The sequence below is a fragment of the Lissotriton helveticus genome, chromosome 2_1 (genome assembly GCF_964261635.1).
Source record: "Lissotriton helveticus chromosome 2_1, aLisHel1.1, whole genome shotgun sequence".
NCBI lineage: Eukaryota > Metazoa > Chordata > Amphibia > Caudata > Salamandridae > Lissotriton > Lissotriton helveticus.
This window is the reverse complement of record NC_136059.1, coordinates 1,973,307,771-1,973,329,212: the sequence shown is the minus strand read 5'-3', so window position 1 is coordinate 1,973,329,212 and position 21,442 is coordinate 1,973,307,771. Positions and strand designations below refer to the sequence as shown.

General features: G+C 41.6%; 1 protein-coding gene across 2 annotated transcripts in view; it reads left to right on the top strand.

Moving 5' to 3' along the window:
- LRBA (LPS responsive beige-like anchor protein) overlaps positions 1-21,442 on the top strand; it is a 2,244,423-nt gene that overhangs the window by 296,419 nt on the left and 1,926,562 nt on the right. For both annotated transcript variants that reach the window (XM_078676915.1, XM_078676916.1), the window contains exons 12-13: positions 11,241-11,349; positions 15,489-15,641. In XM_078676915.1, coding sequence (XP_078533041.1) covers positions 11,241-11,349; positions 15,489-15,641 — 262 coding nt within the window. The remainder of the gene's footprint in view (positions 1-11,240; positions 11,350-15,488; positions 15,642-21,442) is intronic.

The window sequence follows — 21,442 nt, the reverse complement described above, 5'->3', positions numbered from 1 at the left end:
TTACTCAGTATGAGCATCGTTCTCCCGATCCGTCTGCCTCTTCGGGAGGATCTTCTGTCGCAGCAGCAGGGGACGGTCTTCCATCCGAACCTGTCCAGCCTTGACCTCCATGCATGGAGATTGAGCGGCAACAGTTGCCACCTTTCGATCCTCCTCCCGAAGTCTGCGATGTCATTCTGGCAGCCAGGCGTCCCTCCACCAAAACGGTACACTCCTGCAGGTGGAACAGATTTGTGGCATGGTGCGCAGCAAAGGCTGTGGATCCCCTTTCTGCCCCTCTTTCTGAGGTTCTTCTGTTCCTTCTCTCTTTGGCCCAGCATGGCTCTGCTCTGGGCACTATCAAAGGTTATCTTTCGTCCATCTCCGCCTTTCTACGGCTTCCAGATCAGCCTTTTCTTTTTAAGTCCCCGGATGTTAATCGTTTTCTTAACCCCTTCGACGCTCATGACGAGCTGGGCTCGTCATGAGGTAGCCTCCTCGCACGCTCATGACGAGCCCAGCTCGTCATGAATAATGGGTTTTTGTAAATCCCAGCGCAGCAGCAGAATATCGACCGCACGCATGCGGTTAAAGACATTATGCATATGTTTCCAACCGTACCCTTTATAATGCCTTAGTCAGACTTCAATCTGGTCTTGACTTTTCTGATGTGCGCTCCCTTTGAGCCCCTTCATAACTGTCCTTTAAGTCTTCTCACTCTAAAGATGGCCTTCCTGGTTGCTATCACCTCTGCCAGAAGAGTGAGTGAGCTCCAGGCCCTTTCTTCCAAACCGCCTTTCCTTTCAGTTCATCCAGACAAGGTGGTTTTAGGGACCCATCCTTCTTTTTTGGCAAAGGTTGTCACGCCCTTCCACATTGGGCAGACCATCACTTTGCCCACCTTCTTTCAGCCTCCGCATCCTTCAAGGGAAGAGGAGAGGCTCCACCGTCTGGACCCAAAACATGCGCTCTCATTCTATCTGCAGCGTACACAGCAGTTCTGGGTGGATGATCAATTTTTCGCTGGTTACGTGGGTGCCAAAAAAAGTCGGGCTGTGCACAAACGGGCCATCTCCCGGTGGGTCGTTCGGTGCATCAAAGCATGTTACTCCTTGGCCAAGAAGGAGCCTTCTGTGGGGCTGCGTGCCCATTCGACCAGGGTGACTGCAGCCACTACTGCCTTGGGACGCGGGGTTCCCTTGCAGAACATTTGTCAGGCAACTACGTGGGCCTCGCTGCACATGTTTACCAAGCTCTACTGCCTTGACAGTCCGGTCTGGAGAGACTGCTTCTTTGGCTGTTCTGTGCTCTGTGACTTTTTGGTGTAATCTTGTTCGCAGACCCACCACCGGGGTTGGTATTGCTGGGGTATCTATTGTAAGGTAAGGAATCTATCACTAACGTGTCTCTTTCAGATGCACAAGTTACTACTTGTGTAATGATATATCTGTAAGAGACATTACTTAGTGATGGATTCCTTACCGCCCCACCCATCCTCCCCGTTCTGCGAGCTGATTACTAGGGTGAAGGTCATCCCCCTTTTAGGGCCCTAGTTTTATGCACCAATGGTCAGTATCTTGCATGGCTCTGCGTTTCGGCGCGGAAAGTCGTGTACAGAACTGACTTCAGCGTGCATGGGTGGCGCCTAAGTAGTCTCAGGGGCATCATCCCGGCGCTTACGACGCCAGTGACGGACGCAGAGCCGCACGACGCTACTTACCGACGCGCAGGAGTACTGCTAAGCAGAAAAACTTTCCGGATCCAGTCTGACGCCTGGGGAATATTCTAAGGTAAGGAATCTATCACTAACTAATGTCTCTTACAGATATATCGTTACACAAGTAGTAAGGTTTAGGGTTAGTGGGGGACGGGTGGGGTAATGTATGTTAAGGGGCATGGTTTTAGGCTTCACGGGGAGGCAAAGGTGTCGTCTTCAGGGCAGATTTTCGGCCTCCGAGTGAGGGGGGTAGCAGGTAGAGGTTTGATAATTTAGGGCTTATGGTGGGGGAGGGGGGTCAGAGTAATGACTAAGTTAACCACGCATACCCCCTTGCCATTCATGCCTTTACAGTGATATTGCCTGGTAAAGGCATACATAGTAAAGGAATGCATGGTTGACTCATTCGTGGTTTGGGCTGGCTGGTAGAGGCACACGTGGTTTAGCCATGCAGCAAAGTATTATGGTGCTTACTGTTTTATTTTCCAGTTCTTGGGCTTGTAGGGCAATGCTCCTCCGCTCATATGGCGCCCCTGGTTAGAGTGCTGGAAATCCATCACAGCCACATTGGGAGCCGGTTCATTTGTCTTCTGCTCCCCAAATTGTGGTACTTTCTACCTGTTTCCTTATGGGATTAGAGAGCCCTTCTTCCTTTCTTCAAATGTCATATAACATGACTATTTGAGCTCAACCTTTAGTGCGTTTAGAGATCCCCGTAATATTATAGCACGAAAACACCCATGTTGGGTACAAGTGTGCTTTATTTCAGTCAAAATTAAATAGTGGTCCAGTACAAAATATGTACAGAAATCTTTCTCCGTATATCTAATGAAAAAATAGATTTTGCTTTTATCATTTATCACCAAATTTGGCACAGAGCTCTTAATGAGCCTTTGTGGTGACTGAATTATTGCTACAAAGTAACATCTCATGCAACCTAATCTGCAAAAGATGTTAGTTTCTGACTCAAGTTATGTTGTGAGGCTGCTTTCAATGCATATTTTCTTATGTCCAACCTATTGAGTCTTTAGCGGACTTAAACAATTGAAGATATTGAAGGCAAGTAATTCTTGAGCATGGCTTTCTAAGTTGAACTCCTCTTGACGATGTTAGTACTCTGAGGAGCAAAATGTTTTGCAATTAGTTTTTTTTCTTTTCAAGTCTCTGTATTCTTATGTCTGCTTTTTGATGATCTTATATTTATTGTATTTTTTTACTGAAGGCTGCCTAAAATGGAGGTCTAGTGCAGTCAGTCTTCATAATGCCTCAATTAAACTTAGTCTCCATGCCAAGCACAATGCTGCAATTGTGTTAATTCCAGAATAGAAAGTAAATGTCTTCATATATAGAAATCTAAACATGATTTTATTGTATCAGTGACCTAATTCAGACAATCTTCGTAGTATTATTTAGTTAGGAACAAGATCGCCCCGGTTGGTTTTGTTTTACACTCTGTCTACATCCTTTAAAGAAACTGAAGCAAATGGAGGTGTGGCCTATGAGGGAGAGGAGTAGCAGCACACCATCAACTGTCCTCTGACATACACATACCTCATTATTGCAGCTTGTTCATGCACTTTTAGGGCTCTGAGGGGCAGGCAAGGGACTCTGGCACCCTTGGACGGCAGACGGTGAGTTTTGATAAAGGGCTGAAGAGTCAGCAGATTGGGCTACAAAACTGCAACTTTACCTGAAGGTGTCCGACCAGCAAAATTATGCCTGCAGGCCGCGACAAACTGGAAACTTCATTTTATTGACATGTGGAAGAAGTTGTTTGAGGTGTACCCAACGCCACTATTGGCATAAAAACTTTTAAAGTATTGAATGCCTTTGGGGAAGTGGCTGTAATCACAGGTTGAGTGGTTGAGACGATCTACAGTGATGAGGATGACAATAGGCACAAGTGGCCCACCCTTAATAAGTGCAAGGACATTCACATTGATATCTGCTGGTATAAGGATATTGACAAAAACAGGTGGAATATCTACCCACCTTTTTAAACCGGATGGTTGACGCATCTGCACTGAAATCTTGTTGGACTTGGCCCTCTCTGCAGGATCACTCACAGTATTTTGCCTTAACCCTCCTGTTGTTTGAATCCATTACTGTTGGTTTTTAGGGACTCTGTGCTCTTTACTACTGTTTACCGGTGCCAAAGTGCTTGTCCAAGCTCCTTTAAACATGGTGAAATTGGCTTACATCCAATTGCCATATTTAATTTACTTTTAAGTCCCTAGTAAAGTGTCCCTACAGGTACACATGGCCTTAAAATGAAGTACTACTTGTGGGCCTGCAGCACTTATTGTGCATCCATTTCAGTAGCCATTCAAAACATCTTAGGCCTGCCATTGCAGCTTATGTGTGCAGTATTAAACTGCCATTTCGACCTGGCAAAATAAAACTTTTGCCAGGCCGAATTTCCTTTTTTTTTAAACTCTTGTATTGTAATCGGCTTCATCAAGGCAAAGTTCTTCCAGATGGTACTTGTACTTATTAAAAACTAGCATTATACATTTCTGGTACATTATTATGGCAATACACATTATATCAAGGTTGTGCCCAGTACCCCACCCGTCACCCACATCCCTCCTCCTACAGTTCATCCTCCAATCCTTCATCTACCTGGTCCTGCGGTGGTTCACAGACATTGCCCCTGAATGCATTCTACGCCACCCCAGATCTTGCTGCATTTCTTGGGACAACCATGATTAATAACCACTGTTTTTTCCGTTATCATTGCCATGTCCATGTCATTACACAATGCGGTGAGTGTCAGTACCTCAGCTGCCCCCCCATTTCTGTGCTATATTGCACATAGCAACTATGAACCCTGGAGTGGCCCAGTCTTGCATAGGATGAGTAAGGTCATTCGGCTCCCATTCATTTAACAAGCATCTCTTGGGCTCCGTCAATAATGACACCTCCCCCACTTGCGATACTGTTCTTATCACCTGCACCCAGTAGTCCATGATCTTCGAGCATTGCCATAAGGGATGGTAAAAAGTCTCATCCTCCCCACATCTCGTTAGGCACTATGGATGTGGTGCTCTACCTATTGTATGCAGGGTAATTCTAGTGAAGTAGGCTCGGTGTAGTATTTTGAGTTGTACCAGCCTAAGATCTGCCCTTTCATTTCCTCACTCTTAGTAGGTGGCAAAAATAAATGAGCACCTTGTGGAAAACTTTGCCTCGCTTGACTATGTACTCTGGTGTAAATTTGTGTCTTTCTGAACTGTTTAGCAGCGAACATTTTTCGGTGCTGTCAGCGCCGAATTCACACTGACACCCTGCCCTGCCGACTTTACACCTTCCCCTTTGGTACTTGGAGGCTAATTCTAATGCGTTATCCACAGTTCTCCATGTCAGTTTTTATCTCGTCTTGATTAATTTGGAGGATTCTAATTATATTTTACTTCCGTTTTAACTAATCTTTCTGGGGGTTTCGGTTGTTTATTTTAGGACTTTATGATTTTAAAAGGTTACTTGTGCTTTTTTTTTTAAAACAAGATAAAGGTTGTAACTAACTGTACAATAAATGTAAACTAGTACACTATTCACATAATAATGCCCAACCAATGTTAGCAATATATTCACCACTAGACATCACAACAATCTCTGCAAAGACTTAATCATGACATCACCTGTCATCGTCTCAGGACTCCATGATGCACCGTCACAGATCTAACAATTGAGCTAGATTGGAACACAGTTCCTTATGAATTTGAGAGCGTGTGATGCGCACCAGTAGCTTGAGATACTATGGTGGGGCACCATGAAGACTAAAGATTACACTTTCACTATGTCAGCACAAATACAATCAAATATGCTATATGTCAAATGGCCACTGCACTAACTTACCTAAAAATCACTGAGAAACTACATACTGCTGCTGTACAAAACCGGCACGATAGCATAGGTCTACCTACGCCTGACTTCACACACAGGCATCAGGAATGCACGCTGACAAGTTCAGGGAGGTGGCTCCTTCACTGCGCAGCGGCTGCCATTAAGTAGTGTTGGCGAGGTGGAGGGCTGGTCAGCTGGGAAACGGCGCTGGAAAGAGGCGGAGCCGCGAGGAGCAAGCAGCGGGAAGGGGGGACACATAGAAGGGGAAATGGAAAGAAAAAAAGCGAGGCAGAGCAGAATTAAATGGATAGCAAAAGGCTAAAAATAAAACCAGAAGACGGTTGTGTGTGTTAATGCCCGGTGTGCCTTGAAGTACTGTAGTTGAGCTTTTGTGCCAGGCTCCTAATGCCTGGCTGATCATGAATCACCTGGTGGTCTTCCAGAACACAGAGGCAGACTCTCAGTTGGCATCATCTAGCTAATTGCAAGTGGTGTCTTTATCCAGAGGGGATTGAGCCCATCTTTACTCAGATTTGGTTATGTCCATCTTCAACCTCTAGGATGCTTCACTGGTGGACCATGGACTATGCCACTTGAGAGAATCGCACTGTCTGCAGCTCTGGACCCTACAATTCCCGCAGTAGAGTCCCTTAGGAGGCTGTCCTTTGAGCATTATTCCTTGGTTCTAAAAGAGCTGTGTCAGGATAATGCAAAGATTATCTTGCTCACGCTGCACTCACAGAATAAATTGTGATACTCAAGCCTGCTCTGCCAGTCCATGTGCCCTTGTTTTCGACTTTGGCTGAAAGGTGGCCCTCCTGCTGCAATGCCTCTTATGTTCTGTTTAATTGACTGATGCCAAGTTTGATCCTAGTTTCATACAGACCCCCGTGGGAACTTTTTCAGGTGATGGCTCAGTTCAAGCCTTCTAGTGACCATAGTGCTTTCTGTTTTGTTCAAAAGAGAACGTATCTTTGATAATCACATTGTCTAGAAGTATCATAACATGACCAGGCGACTTCTAGGGAACATAGAATTGCCTCTACATGATTTCATTTTAATGTCTAAATCGCGACGTATACGCCCAAGGGCATCTTGGTGCTGTACACTTGCTAACAATCCTCTGCACTGGGCCTAGTCAGAAATTAAAGTGAGAGAGTAAAAAGCCAGGTTTTCAGCTGTTTCAAAATATCTGCAAATTGGATTGTCCTCTCAGCATCTCCGGCATAGAATTCCAAAGCTTCGAGGTATGATACACAAAACCTATGCCACCACAGTAGGCTCTATAAATCCTTGGTACTACTACTTTCTTTGAGGCCGCAGAGCGCAAGTCCCTCTTGGGTAAATACCAAGAGAGCATTTTCTGACGAAATTCAGGATCTGTCACATAAATAGCTTTGTGAACTGTGCAATGAGCCTTAAAGGCTAACCTTTTCTTAACAGGGAGCCAGTGAAGTTCAGCCAAAGTGGTGGAGATGGAATCAAACGTGTTTATATTCTGAAGCAGCCGAGCTGCTGCATTCTGAATCCTCTGCACTTTTTGTACCAGCCCTTACCCTTGCAGCAGCCCTTGTTGCATGCCCAGATAGAGAGTATTACACTAATCCAGCCCATGCCTTCTAACATCTGTTGTATGATCTTTCCATTCCGCAGTGGATCATCTGGGTTAGAAGTACCAAAATGAATTGGTTAGTGGCTGTGAAAGAAAGCATGGAGATTTCTACAGCATGCTGACGGATATAATCCCAGAGGTCTGAACGACCTGCTTTCTCTTTAACATTCCAAGACTCTCAGAGGAAGAAGAAATATAATGCTCACTTGTGAAACCCCCCAGCTTGTTCTCTACCTGAGTACTCCCTTTTAGAGGCTTGTATATAGAATGCATAATGCAAGAGTTCCATATTGTTCTGAGCGGGTCCCTGAAACGTGTCTTTCTAACATTTGTGCCAACCCCCTTACCTTCCACCTCTCAATTTTTTCTTTCTGTTGAAGCTTGTAGTATTTCGTGCTCTTGCTTCTTCTCGAAGTGCTGCAGCATGCTGCGGTTCCATGCCTTCTATGTTCCCTGTGCAGCTCTGTCTCAAGGAACTTTTGATAGTGCCTGCTTCAGTCTTTCTCTGATGCCCTGCTAGTACGTGTACCACACGATTTGCTATACCTCCTCTTTCTAGACAATTCTAACCACAGTCTGCTATTGTATTTTTTTTTCTTTCTAACCATCTCTACTACTTCCCTGTCTACCTTGTGTCATTAGTATTTTAGTACTCAAGTGTCCATAGTATTCGAGTCTTTGTTACCACTACCGTTTGTACATTTCTGCTATTTCTAGTCTGTGCCTCTGCTGTTACTTTTTTTCCTGTTTATTTTTCTATTTTTGTTTCTTGCACTGCAGTAATGGTCAGTTTTGTACTTCTGTATGTCATGTTTTCTTTACTAACCCTGTAATTGCTGCAGGCTTGTTTGTTCAGTAAACCTACACTTATGTGCGGAAATTAACCATGAGGCATTAAAAGTCAAATACAAATTAAAACTGAGTGATTCAATGTAAGACCCCTTGTAGAGGACAACAGGGCAAGTAGGAGATACTGGGCCCAACCGTGGTGGTTGTCTTTTACTCCTGATGTCCCAGAACGTGACTTACTTTGAGCTCTGCGCAACTGGGCCAAGTACCCCCTACAGCACTTGCCTGTCTAATACCTTCTCGGGGAGGAGGTATGTGTATGGTGATAACAGGCTGACAACTCAAAATACATCCAGCAATTGCCATTAAATGATTGTTCAGTTAAATGCTTGATTTTATGTAAAATACTATATATGAATACAAAATATAATATTGCACACTGCAAATAATAAACAGTCTTTTTAAGGCAGGCTCTCTTGTGGTCCCTGGGTCAGCGTTTCAAGTCCAACCTTTTTTATTATGTATTGTTATTCCCCAGTTATGTGATATAACATCCAAGAGTGATATAACATCCAAGATGTGATATAACATCCAGCTAGTGAGTTTGAATCTCAGAAGTTCCACAGTGTCTAAGCACTATAGTTCGTAAGTCTAAGCAAGCCCCCGAGGCCCAGAGTGTCCGGTATTTAGTCTCTCCTGCTCTCGCTGGATTATCGGGGTGGCGTGTCCAAGAACATGTCTGTGGCCTGGTGATGAGCAGAGATCTGAGTCATGCAGTCACGTTGGCTGGCTTCCAAAATGCTCTTCTAGTCACACATTAAGTCTTTATGAACCCATTTGCAGGTCTAAGGTACTCCTGGATTTAGGTAGTTGAATCATTGCTCTTCTTCCGTAGGTCATAGCCCGCTCCATCTTTACGGCTATGCGCTGCCTCAGGGCAATCGCCCTTTCACTTTACCACACAACCCTTTCCCCTACCCCCCAGCATACCGGGGATCATGAACAGCAGCTCACTGGATGAAGACCCCTTAAGTCAAAGTCAAAGTTTTTTTATTATGTTTTGGCTCTCAATGAGGGCCACATAAAATTAAACACACCATTATACAATAGAAACAAGAAAAAAAAATATGTAAACAGACCCCTTAAGGTCACAACACTGCATGGGGGGGAATGTCCCTCTTCTTGTTAAAGCAATGAACCGGGGCGACAGCCCTCAATCTTTTCCATGGCTCCCACCTGCCATACGGTGGTTGCGACCAGTACCAATAAGGCGACGGCCCTTCTCTGGTCATGGCACTGCACAATGCGATGGCCCTTTCTCGTCACAGCGCTGCACCTAGCACGATGACCGTTATTCTTCTCCGCGGCCTTCGCCTAGCATATGGGGGTTGTTAGAGCACACATAGGCAGACATGCCAGTCGGTGTATGGGCTGAAGGACATGAATCTCACACTCTGCTCCCAGGATTAACACAGCAGGATCCCAACTGGAGCTAATTGACACTGATTTACAGCTTCAGTTTGACAGTTTGGGGTCTCAAGCTCCTTTTTTAAAATTTAAATTTCAGATGCAACAGTGATAGTGTGTCTCTGTCTAGGAAGTTTGTGTTCTAGAGGTCGTAGACTTTGAAGTGCCCACTCTTTTGTTGTGCGCTTCCTCCAGAGAGTAGTCTACCATAGCAAGACAGTCTCCAAACTTGATAACCCCAAACAGGCCATGGAAGTGACTAGAGGTTCACACCTGAATGTCAACCTCAGCGATATGTGCATCAAAAGATTTCCAAAGGGCTTCAGTCACACTCTTTGATTCCTTCATCAGCCCCATTTCTTTCATGAGATGTGCCCAGGCCCCCTTCGACCTGTTACCTCTCATTATTAAAGAACCTCTTCTGAAGTATACTGACCAGCCTGGCTCTTCCTTCCACCAGTGTGTGTCCCGCCCAGCTTAAAAAAAAAAGCAGCCATCCACAAGTCTATCTGAGTGGAATCCTCTACATCTATGTGATCCTCCAGCCATCCCTGGGGTTCCCAATCCGGACCCACAGGGCCACATGCACTGTATCACTCTCAGGCATGTCTATAGCCATGCACACATACCTGCATGTAACTTTCCATGTACTAATGCCACAGGCACACATACATAACAGCTCTCAGTGCCAACACTTGCACGCAGACCTCCATGGACAGCTTCCGTGGGCATACATAAATAAAATTGTGGAAAGTCACGTGCTCTTCTGACCCTGCTTTCCTCCTGAGGGTGGCGAATGGTGAGGACCTTCAATTGAGTGGGCTGATAGGCCACACTCCATTTGCATACGTAAATTGGCCTGGCCATGCTACGGACTACTCATTACAAAACCGTATGCTGACACTACCGTGCTCTTGGAAAGGGCTGTAGTCCTTCACCACTATGACGATAGTGCATTGTGCGCTCCTCCTGGTTTAACCAGACTGCAATCCATGATGCAGGCCTTGGGTATGGTGCACACGCCTGATCTGTGTTCGCCCATGACCACAATTTGTTACCAGGGACCCACAGTAGGGACACCCAGGGCAGGGGTACAAGTACCATGCAACAGACATTTTAGTCCCAACAAACAACTTTTAGCATTCCTTCTTTTTTTGCTTTCAACTTTCCTTTTATTTGTTATGTTTTAATGTAATGTGTGTACACATTTTCTTGAATGAAACTGTGAAATAAATTAAATAGTCCAATTAATACGTTTGAACCTATTTATCATCATGTTTAACTTGGTAGTTGCTCTCTTAAAAATGTATTCCCAAATTTGCAGATGCAGGTCTAATTGTAAAATAAATCACTGCACAATCTTGCAAATGTGCTATCTGTGATTAGTTGTTTAGTGCTAGAGTTTCTGTCCACTGAAATGATTAAGCTTACTGTAGAGTGAGTATATTTACTAATGATACCTATGGAGCATATGTACCCTTGATATTCTGTTAATCTTTGTATTTACGTTCGCGGCCCAGACTTTTACATTACCCATGGATGTTGTACCCATTGTACAAATAACATGATGTACCTGGAGCCAGTACATCATGCAGTCCGATCAACAAATGTAATACACTAACATTTTCTTCCTGTTGTCAAGCTAGTGTGGTTTGCGGCAATTAATAATGTTTGCAATTCAAAACCCTGATTCATAATGTTCTTGCTGTGCCACATGAAACAGCTGAATGCAATTTGGTTCACTTGTACTCTAACTCTTATTGCACAGGTATCACTACTCCTTTTGCAGTTGAAAATGTTAACACATTTCAATCACATTACATATTTCAGCTCTACTCTACTGTCCTTCATAATGGAGCTGCTGAAGAACTCCATCGCTATGCAAGAGCAAATGCTTTCTTCCAAGGGCTTTCTTGTGATAGGATACAGTCTTGAGAAGGTAAGAGAGACCGCAGGTCTATACAAAAAAAGGATGTTCTAAATATATTACTAAAGGAGTTTCTATCTGGCGTCTTTCTGTGGGTGAAATGTGCCTGGGTTGCTCAATGGCTTTTCTTGGACATGCATGCTGTCGTTGTTTATGTGCACAGTACAGTATGATAATAGTTTGGTCATTCTTGACCAAGAGAATACGCATGTGGGGGTGATAACCTCTATCAAAGTCAGCTTGTAATGACCAACTGAATTCTTACCCATGGAAAGGTGAGGTCTGTGATGGATCCTCAGGTAAGTAGAAGACTGTTCATTGGCCTCAACCCAATATGTTGTGTAAAGGTTTTCATTAAATAATAATAAAGTACACTAACCTGCAATGCACTAATGATGTATCTCGATAAAGCAGGATTATCCAACATAGGTCCACAATAATTGAAGTTATATCTGATATTCTGGCTAACTACTAATTATGTAAATATTTCCAGGCTTGTATGTGTGGTATGAATTTCGTCCTTGTGTGCCTTCGTTGAACAACGCTGCCCTGAAACATTATCATATCCCAAAAAGACCTTGATCATGAGTAGCTAGCAGGGACATCTCTGGCTGCTCAGAGGAAGTGTTCTAGGCCCCTTCAGGACAACAGCCATCCAATTCTGTATTCCCCTTCTCATTTTCTTAGTAAGGATGGCTTTAATAATCAATATTGTTCAAATGCATCAAAGTAAGTTGCAGCCCATTGTTTCTATATAGCAGAATAGGACATTGTTGTCATTGATTGAAATCTATGAAATGCTGAGAATGCAGAGCACCCAACAACTTGTTAAGAATGTATGCTTTGTAACTCTGTTTACTGTTAAACATGCATTTGTCTAAAGTAGCTTCATTTTATGATTTCACCTGCCGACAGCACATGCGCTATTGCTGCAAGGGGTATTGTTTACCGCTAAGGACTTGGACCCCTCCCATTGCTTGGCTTGATTAGTTGGGTTGATTGTCGCATGTTTTTGCTGCCTCCTATTTGCCCAGGGCTTTATGATGTCCCTTCCCATTCTTTCATTTTGGAGCATGGACCAAGTACTGATTGGTTTTAGTTTGATAAGTGTCCTTTGGCTACTCAAAATTTGATTCAGGTACAATTTCCGTTGTTCGTTGTGTTTTTTCCCTGCTCCTGTGCAACATAGCTAGAAGCACGTAGGCGAGAGCTGTTGGTTTTGACAACGCTTGTTGTCGATTATGGTTTCTGACTGAGCCCCTCAGCAACACTATAAATGCAGGAGCCGTCTTATTTACTGAACCATCATATCCACAGTTGAATGCCATATCTGAAACGGGGCTCTGTTGGTTGAAATGTGGTAAAAATTGTTTTAGTTGAGAGTGTGAACCCTTTTAATCATTGAATGCTTTATCTCTTGAAACTTTTTCCTCAATACTGGCAATTTTTAATCAAGCCTTAGATGTGTCTGTCGCTAAAGGCACGGTGCTCTTTTTTGTATAACACTAACGCAGCTGTTGTCTGCTATTATACTGTTGTATGATGACAAGTTAATTTTTCCTCAATGACTGGAAACGTCCTATTTAAAAATAACGATGGTGATCGCCGTATTGTTTATCGTACGCTTATAAATTAGAAGGAACTAAGCCATACTTGTGATCTTTGCTCTTCATCTTCTGGGGGAGCCTGTATCTTTTTTTAGATACACTTTTCAGATTTTAATCCCAGTGATTTAAGGTTTCTTAGAGGACCCTAGAAATAATTTTCCACTGCTGGGGTATCTTGAAACTATGGTATTTAAGCATTGACCTCATTGTAATATTTGAGCCTATGCACAAGATAGAGCTCCAGTGTTTGAACTTGTAAAGTTATCTTCGTGGTATCTATTACATTTTCTTGAAGGTTGAGTGAGCTTAAAGTTCTTTGCGCTGAGGAACCCTGAATGCTTTACTATGTAATTTCGTCACTCTGAAGGTTTATACTTCTTTCCTTCTTTAGGTCAAGTCCACACAATTTCCCTTTTAACATTATTTGCGAATACTTCCTCCCATAAAGATCCTCACACTCCTTAGAAAAAGGACTCTGCTTCGTTCTAAATAATAATGCAAAGACATAAAGACTGATAGGCTGCCCTTTCTAATTATGAACATATTCCCACAGTTCTGATTTATTCATTGTTTGGCATGATGTGCTTTGGACAGCTTCCTGACTTTTGTCATATGAAAATACGTGGCAGCCATTTTGAAGCGATATCCATATTTTCCATTTCTCCAAAGTCTTCATTTTGATAGCCTCTGTATCAAAATCTGTATATGTAGACACCCTTTCTCCATTTTGGTAGCTTCAGTATCCACATCAACCACATAAGAGCTATTTCTTCTTGCATGAAGCATCTAGCTGTAAGGATTACTAGCCAGTGATGTGCCAGAATGAGAGCTGTGTGCAGGAAGAAATGTTTTTGCACAGTATTTTTTTGCAAAACAATGTATTACAAAGTTTGCCATTCGCTACAGATATTTCACACAATTAAAAAAGTGTTTTGTGTGAAATGGAAATTACACATTTTATTTTGAAGAACAACCTATCTTTCTAGATCTGGAGCTGCTGTCGAAAGTATGCAGATGGTCATCATTATCCTTGTGTATATTACTACATGATATTTTATTATTTTTCTAAAAACCAAGCAAAAATTCTCTGTCAAAGCCCCATCATTAGGTTGACATATTCATGACCCCATCGTTTTTCCACGGATTTGAAGATAATATCCATTGAATATGAAATAATTATCTACTAAAATGTAGTGCATAAATTCCTTCACTGTTAGGTTATGGAAGAATAATGATGCTTTCATTTTCAAAAAGAAATAGTTTGCAGCTATAAGACGAGAAGCATGTTTTGTACTCTTGTGCAATACTGGAACGTTTAGTGTAACAGTGCAATAGTTCTATTGCAGTGTTAGATGATTATAATCAATTGAGGAATTCCTTAGAATCTTACATCGTAGGCAAGTTCTGCCACACAAGGAAATATAAATATGTTGACATAAGTTTATAGGTGCTATGTAACACATCCTTTACTAGCAACTATAAGATGACCTGGTGGCTTAGTCATGGATTTAAGAATCTTGGGTAGTAAATAGAAGGTTGGCACAGCTGGAAACTTCACCCTTAGACAGTCAAAATCCTCTTGTAATAGAACATTCAAAGCACACCATTTCAAAAGAAGCCTGCAGTGTGTGTGCATAAGGATTAAATGATCGTTGTCCCTTACTTTCTAGGTTAGGCTAAACTTGTAATATTGTATTTGAATATCAAAGAAAGCCCAATGACTATCAGGGTTACTCTCTTGTAAACCTTGTTCTCCATCCGAAGTTTTCTTTCCAAAGTTGTTGCTCTGCCCACATGCCACCTCTATTCAAGAATCAGGAAAGTGGAGCTGGTTTTGTCGTCCTTTTTCTCTTAAAATACACTGGACGTAATGTTTTCAGGAAAATATACTTTTTTTATTTTGACCGATGGAGCTAAAACATTTTTTTTTTAATTAGACATTGTTGCAAATTATTGGACTCCGTTCTTATTTACATTATTTTGAAGTCTGTAAACAGGTATATTAAAAACGTGCTCAGATTCCTCAACAAAGGAGTGGAGACGTATCCACCTGTGCATAAATGTTGACCGAATAACCATGATTGTGAATATGTTTGACTACCTTGTCTCTGTGTCTTGATTCTGCTGTGAAATGCATCATTAAAGGACTACTTGTGGGAAATGAACAATTTAAAATGCATGCAATAGTATATTTTTTCCTATTCATTTTTCCACCATATTGTTAAAGTATATGGAATTTAGTAACTAAATGCATGAATCCTCCCTTAAAGAGTGAATCTAAAAGTGAACTATACTTACTGTTAACTTTCAGGTGTAATTACTGTGATTTTTGTTTGGTAATGAAATGTTCTTTTCTTCGTTTTTATTTTACCTTGATTACAGTGTTGGGTTTATGATTTGAAGAATTATACTTATCCTAGTATGAGAACATTATCCGAACATGTATTCTGGTGAAAAACACCAAAGTTTTGATCTTTCTGTTAAAAGCCTGCTCCTTAAATTCTGTGTGCTGAAACTGCATTCTAAGTCAATTTTGCCTTGCAGTCTTCCAAAGCTCACGTTACAAGAAGTGTGCTAGAGCTGTGCTTGATGTTTGCAAAGTATCTGAGCGTTTTGCACAATGGAGTGCCCCTGCTGAAGCAGCTCTGTGATCACATTCTGCTCAACCCGGCCATATGGATTCATACCCCAGCCAAGGTAAAACTGTCATTTAGTCTTTATGTTGCGTACCCGTGGTGGTTGCATGTTTTTCCTCTACTTTGTTTCTGCTGTGTAAATAGGGCATCTCTGAACATGTATTTCTTCTGTTTTTTCTTTCTTTTTTTTTCTTTCTGGCTAGGAAGGCCACTTTTGCAGTTCTTTAGTGAGTTGCACCTTAAGTGGCTGCTTTCTGACCCGGATGGGCTATCGTGACCCAACCATGAAAGTTCAATGGCCACCGTGTAGTTGTAGCCCCATGCAATGTGAGGCTGGATTTGGTTTCCAGTCCTTTCCTGTTTCTCGGTCTGTTGTTGTATTGTGAATTGTTATGAGACAAATCAGACAAATATAGCGACTAACCATGCATCACTGCTAAAGATTTCAGTATTTTTTGTTTTAATCTCTTGACTAGAAGGCATCCTAGAAGCTGACAAAATTGATTGCACCCTGCAATACATTAATATAGTAAGGGTTTAGAAAAGGGGTGGCATCTAGGCTGTTGTCAAATAATCGAGGCTCCAGTAAAATGCATTTACAATGAAACACTACCTTAAAGGCACACGCCTCGGCACATGGCATATCCTGTAGATGAGTGCGCCAGCCAGGGGCCATTCAATTTCCAGCCACCAGGACGCTGGTGTGTTATTGTTTTCTGCGAGTACTCGTAGTACTAGTGGGTGTGACATGAGATTAGACAATAGGAGGCTGAGGCGTAGATAAACAGTATATTTACAACCCAAAGAGCAAGTCGTTTATGAAACAGGTTCTCTATAGCGGTAATGACGCCTATAAGCTTAACGTATTTCAGAATAGCACAACGCAAAGACACAGGAGCGATAATGCAGAGTAATACACAGTAACACAGTTCTTTATTGTTTTCTTCCTACTACTAGGCATGATAGGAGCAAACCACATCTTCCTGCAATTTAGCAGCTCTAAAAGACCGTCTTTCTGCATTGTGTCGTGCTCTGGTGTTGCTCACACAAACCTCACTGGTTTTCTGCAGGCAACGCTTCTATTTTTAAGTTTTCACTGCAATGGAAACGTGACGTTGTGTTGTAAAGCGAGGCATGCTGGCAGCAGCTCATAAAAGGTAGTTTGAATTTACAAGAACAATTATGCTCTGACGTTAAAATAACAGAGTGGACGTTTACAAGACGTTAACACTTGGTTTAGGGCAGACACAGCAGCTTTAAGCTTGCTATTACATTTTAAAAGCCCAGTAGTCAATTTTGGGAAGTTTTAGTCTCAAAATGTGAGTTTTTTAAATCCTCAAATCTCAAAGATATCATTATTCACTATCCCCTAATTTAAGAAAGGAATTCTGTCAATTTGATAACTATGCAAATACATTTGTAGCACAATAGTAGTTTTGATGTAGATGTGAAAGGAACGAAGCCAGTGGTGGTTGTGTGCTAGAATGCACATTAAAGCTGTTCATTGTTTCCTCGCAGTTCTGGAGTGCCTAAGGTTTAGTTTACCTCAGAGAAGCACTATCTGCTAGCAGTTTGTAAGGAGAGATAAGGCATAAAGACATCCGTATTTGATTGCACAGAACTTGCTGAATGTGTTCGACTAGTACCTCATGCGTCCTGGATTCAGACGTTTAATTTGCTTGGTGGCTTCTCGTTGTATCATGCATGACTGAAGACTCTTACAAGTGTAGTCTGAAACCTTCAGGCTCACTACTCTTGGTAGATTGCATCCACTTTAAGTATCTATCTTCGTATGTTCTCTGATGGCACAGGGGCACAAAACAAATGTGTTTTCTTTTCTGATGCCGAATCTTGATGATCCTCTCATAGTGGGTTACTTATTACAAGTTTTGGCAATACTGGTAGATCTGGCTAATATACTCAGTAAGTCACTCTGCTCATACATTCACTCACGGAATAATTATTTCATTAATTTTCCTAACCACCTGTTGTAAAACAGACACATACATTCTAAAAGGTTTACAAGTAACTTGAAAAATAAAAGTAGGAAAAAAGAAAACATTTTGCAACCTAAACGTGGCAAGCATATGCTTGCAATAAAAAACATGTAACGTCAGCAGTCTTACAGTGGTAATGTATTTAGTTATTATACGAAATTTCCAGCCTTGCTGCCACGTTTAGAAGCAGTGTTAGCCTTCTTGGTGCGATAATACAACGATACACTATGCACAATAGCATTCCCAGATGACCCCTCAGTAAACATAGCATGGGGCAGCCATCTTGGAATGGCTTTCTTTATGATGTTTCTTGGTTACACCAATCCAAGATGGTCTACAATATTTTCAAATGTGACAGCTATCTTGGAATTGTAAAACAAAGGTTCTCTATGGACAGTGTCATGTAGCTGTCTGGTTTCTAAACAGTTGTCTTGTGGGATAGGGCACAGTTAAAATTAAATTAGCATCAGCAAGTAGCCTGGCAGCACTGTCTGAGAAGCCGCAGGGTGCTCAAATACATTAATAAGGAAAGAAATGAAAGTGGTACTACAAAGAGAAAAATGGAAAATAAAAGACAGGACCTCCAGGCTGATAACTGGAGTGCACTGCTTTTTGGGCGGGTGTGCACATGATTAATTGCCACCACTCACAGCACAATATAGCCAGGACCACTGGAATTAGGTGCGTTTGCATCTGCGTGTAGTTTCGCACAATTATATATTTGCCGCATTAACCACATAATCCATCACCTGCTGCATAATCCGCAGATTTTAACAACAAAAACATTTTGTTTCTAGCTCAAACAGTTCAATAGTTTCTAAAAACGCACCGGCATGTGTTTCAGTGCAGTGGAATGCCTATTGCAAAGGTTGACCTGCCACCTTTCTTTTGCTTATAGGTATATTTAAGTATTAAACTGATACTAATGATGTGCACCCAATGCCCATACAGTGTTACGTGTAAAAAGTACAAAATAAAGAAGTAGCATTAATAAAAAATGTGCTGCAATATGCTGCGTAATCTGCATTTTTTGGGGGATATAATTTACTCAACCCTGCCGCATAATTTGTCCCTCTCATGCCGCATAATTCCAGCGGCCCAGAATATAGCCAATGGCTTAAGTGGACAGATCCATTGCCAAGCAGAATGTGAATGACACTGTAACAGACGTGGTCTGATCCAAAGACCCTTCAATTCCTGTGCACATTTGTATGTCTATGTGTATGTATTTTTGTATTATTCCTTTTTTCATTTATTTCAGGGGCTTGACGGGTAGATACATCTACCATGCCTTTCTAAGAGTTTCTAATAATGTTTAATATCAGTGTGCAGATCACTAGAGTTTGTTATAGTGGGTATCCAACTCCCAAATACCTGCCTTCTAAGTTAATCTGTGGAAGTCCATGTAACAAAATAACTATTTACTGGAGTTAACATGGTGTAATACCAATTTACAATTAAAGGCCTACATAATGAACAACTTTCATGTGTGGCATCTGACATAAGCTTTCCCAGTGAACCATTCAGACCCATAAGGTTCAAAATTAGCTTGTCATTAGAACCATTCAAGAATGCTACATTGAGCAGAAGCTTTGTTGCAAGGCAACCATCAGACATACAGCCTCAAAATTATAAATATGTGCATAATCACAGTTGGCAAAAGAAGACACAACCCTTCTTTCTGGCACCTAACCATTCTAGCAGTGTAACTCTTCTACCCCAGGATATGTCGGAGTGGATAATCACACCAACATACTTGCCTACTGTGGTAATCTGGGAAAATCCATGTAACAAAATACTTATTTACATTATTTAAAATGCTTTTCACAATAAATGAGACCTACTGCCCTTGTCGTAACTTTTTATGATAAACAGATCAAACACACTTTCCCAATGAACCAGGCAGGCCTTGATCATTGATTTGTCACCAAAACCAATGCAGCCTGCCTGTATTGAGCATAAACGTTCACATAAGGCATCTCTCATGCATACATACAGTCATAAAAATACAAATATATATACAACATTACCCTTGGCAAAACAATATACAACCTGTTTTAAGATAATTACCAAGGATTATCATGGTGCAAATCTTCTATCCCCGAGATCTGCCTGAGAGGTTAACCAGCACCAAAGGCATTGCCTATCGTGGTAATCGGTGAACTTCCATGTCAAACAATACTTGCCTACAGTCTTTAGCAAAGTGGAATAACAATCCACCAATACAAGCCTTTAACATATGCTTTTCACAATAAATATGTCATGCCTACCTATTCTGGTGTAATTTTAAAGTAAAAAGATCAGGCCTATATCCTTGATTGTTGGCATGTCGTCATAAGTTAGTCAATTATACAGAACAGAGGACCCTAGTAAATTTAGGATCAAACATAAAATAGACATACACTAGATAGTATATATGTCCTTTGTCCAGCCGGACAGAAATTTATTTTTGGAATTTCAAGTATTAGATCAAATAGCAAACATTTATACACAAGTGGGCACAGCCTGTGACCCACAACGAACAAGACAAAACAGGAAAGAGCAAATTATGCAAAGGCGTTCAGGGCGGTCTGTACTAGTATTCAGTTTTTCACAGACTTAGATTCATTATAGCAAACCATTGTAAAGCATAATGTGACTTTGCAACATACATATGGTGCTTTTAGGGTCGACGACGTTTCGATGCAATCTAGGGTACATGCATCATCATCAGGACAAAAAGGTAAATAAACATTTCATGTTTGTCTTGAGAGCACATTCTTAGCCTCTATGACATATTTACATAATGGCTGGGAGAAAAGAAAGTAGGGGAGAGAAATATAAATCAGTTTAGCGTTAATAAACAAGTATGCTAGGCATGATACTAAATCACATTCTGTGAATGGATGCACTTAACAGTGAGGGGGTGAACCGGTTGTGAGAGAAAAAAATATATAATAAAAGCGGGCATTTACATTTGTGATTGAAATTTCTCAGTTTGGTGATTGAAAGCACTGTCCGGTGAAAAGTTCATTTCTCATGTTTCTCTGCATGCAGATCGTCATTCATGCTTTTGGAACGGATATTGAATTAAAATATTGCTGACTTGAGGTGAAAAACCAGTGCGTGAGAAACTAATTACTATTCGGCGCAGTGACAACTATTCGTTGTAGTGAATTCATGTGCACAGGACAATTGGGCGAGAAATACCTGCGTGTGGGAACACGCGCGTTTCCGATCAAAAGGAGCATAAAGTATAGTGTGTACTTCTCTGAATCTGTTGAGATGGAATAGGAGAGAAGTTTAGGTATGCCAAGGGCTGCGTGAGATCAAACACGCTAGTCCCATAATAGTGGGATCGCGCGTGTTCCCACACGCAGGTATTTCTCGCCCAATTGTCCTGTGCACATGAATTCACTACAACGAATAGTTGTCACTGCGCCGAATAGTAATTAGTTTCTCACGCACTGGTTTTTCACCTCAAGTCAGCAATATTTTAATTCAATATCCGTTCCAAAAGCATGAATGACGATCTGCATGCAGAGAAACATGAGAAATGAACTTTTCACCGGACAGTGCTTTCAATCACCAAACTGAGAAATTTCAATCACAAATGTTTTTTCTCTCACAACCGGTTCACCCCCTCACTGTTAAGTGCATCCATTCACAGAATGTGATTTAGTATCATGCCTAGCATACTTGTTTATTAACGCTAAACTGATTTATATTTCTCTCCCCTACTTTCTTTTCTCCCAGCCATTATGTAAATATGTCATAGAGGCTAAGAATGTGCTCTCAAGACAAACATGAAATGTTTATTTACCTTTTTGTCCTGATGATGATGCATGTACCCTAGATTGCATCGAAACGTCGTCGACCCTAAAAG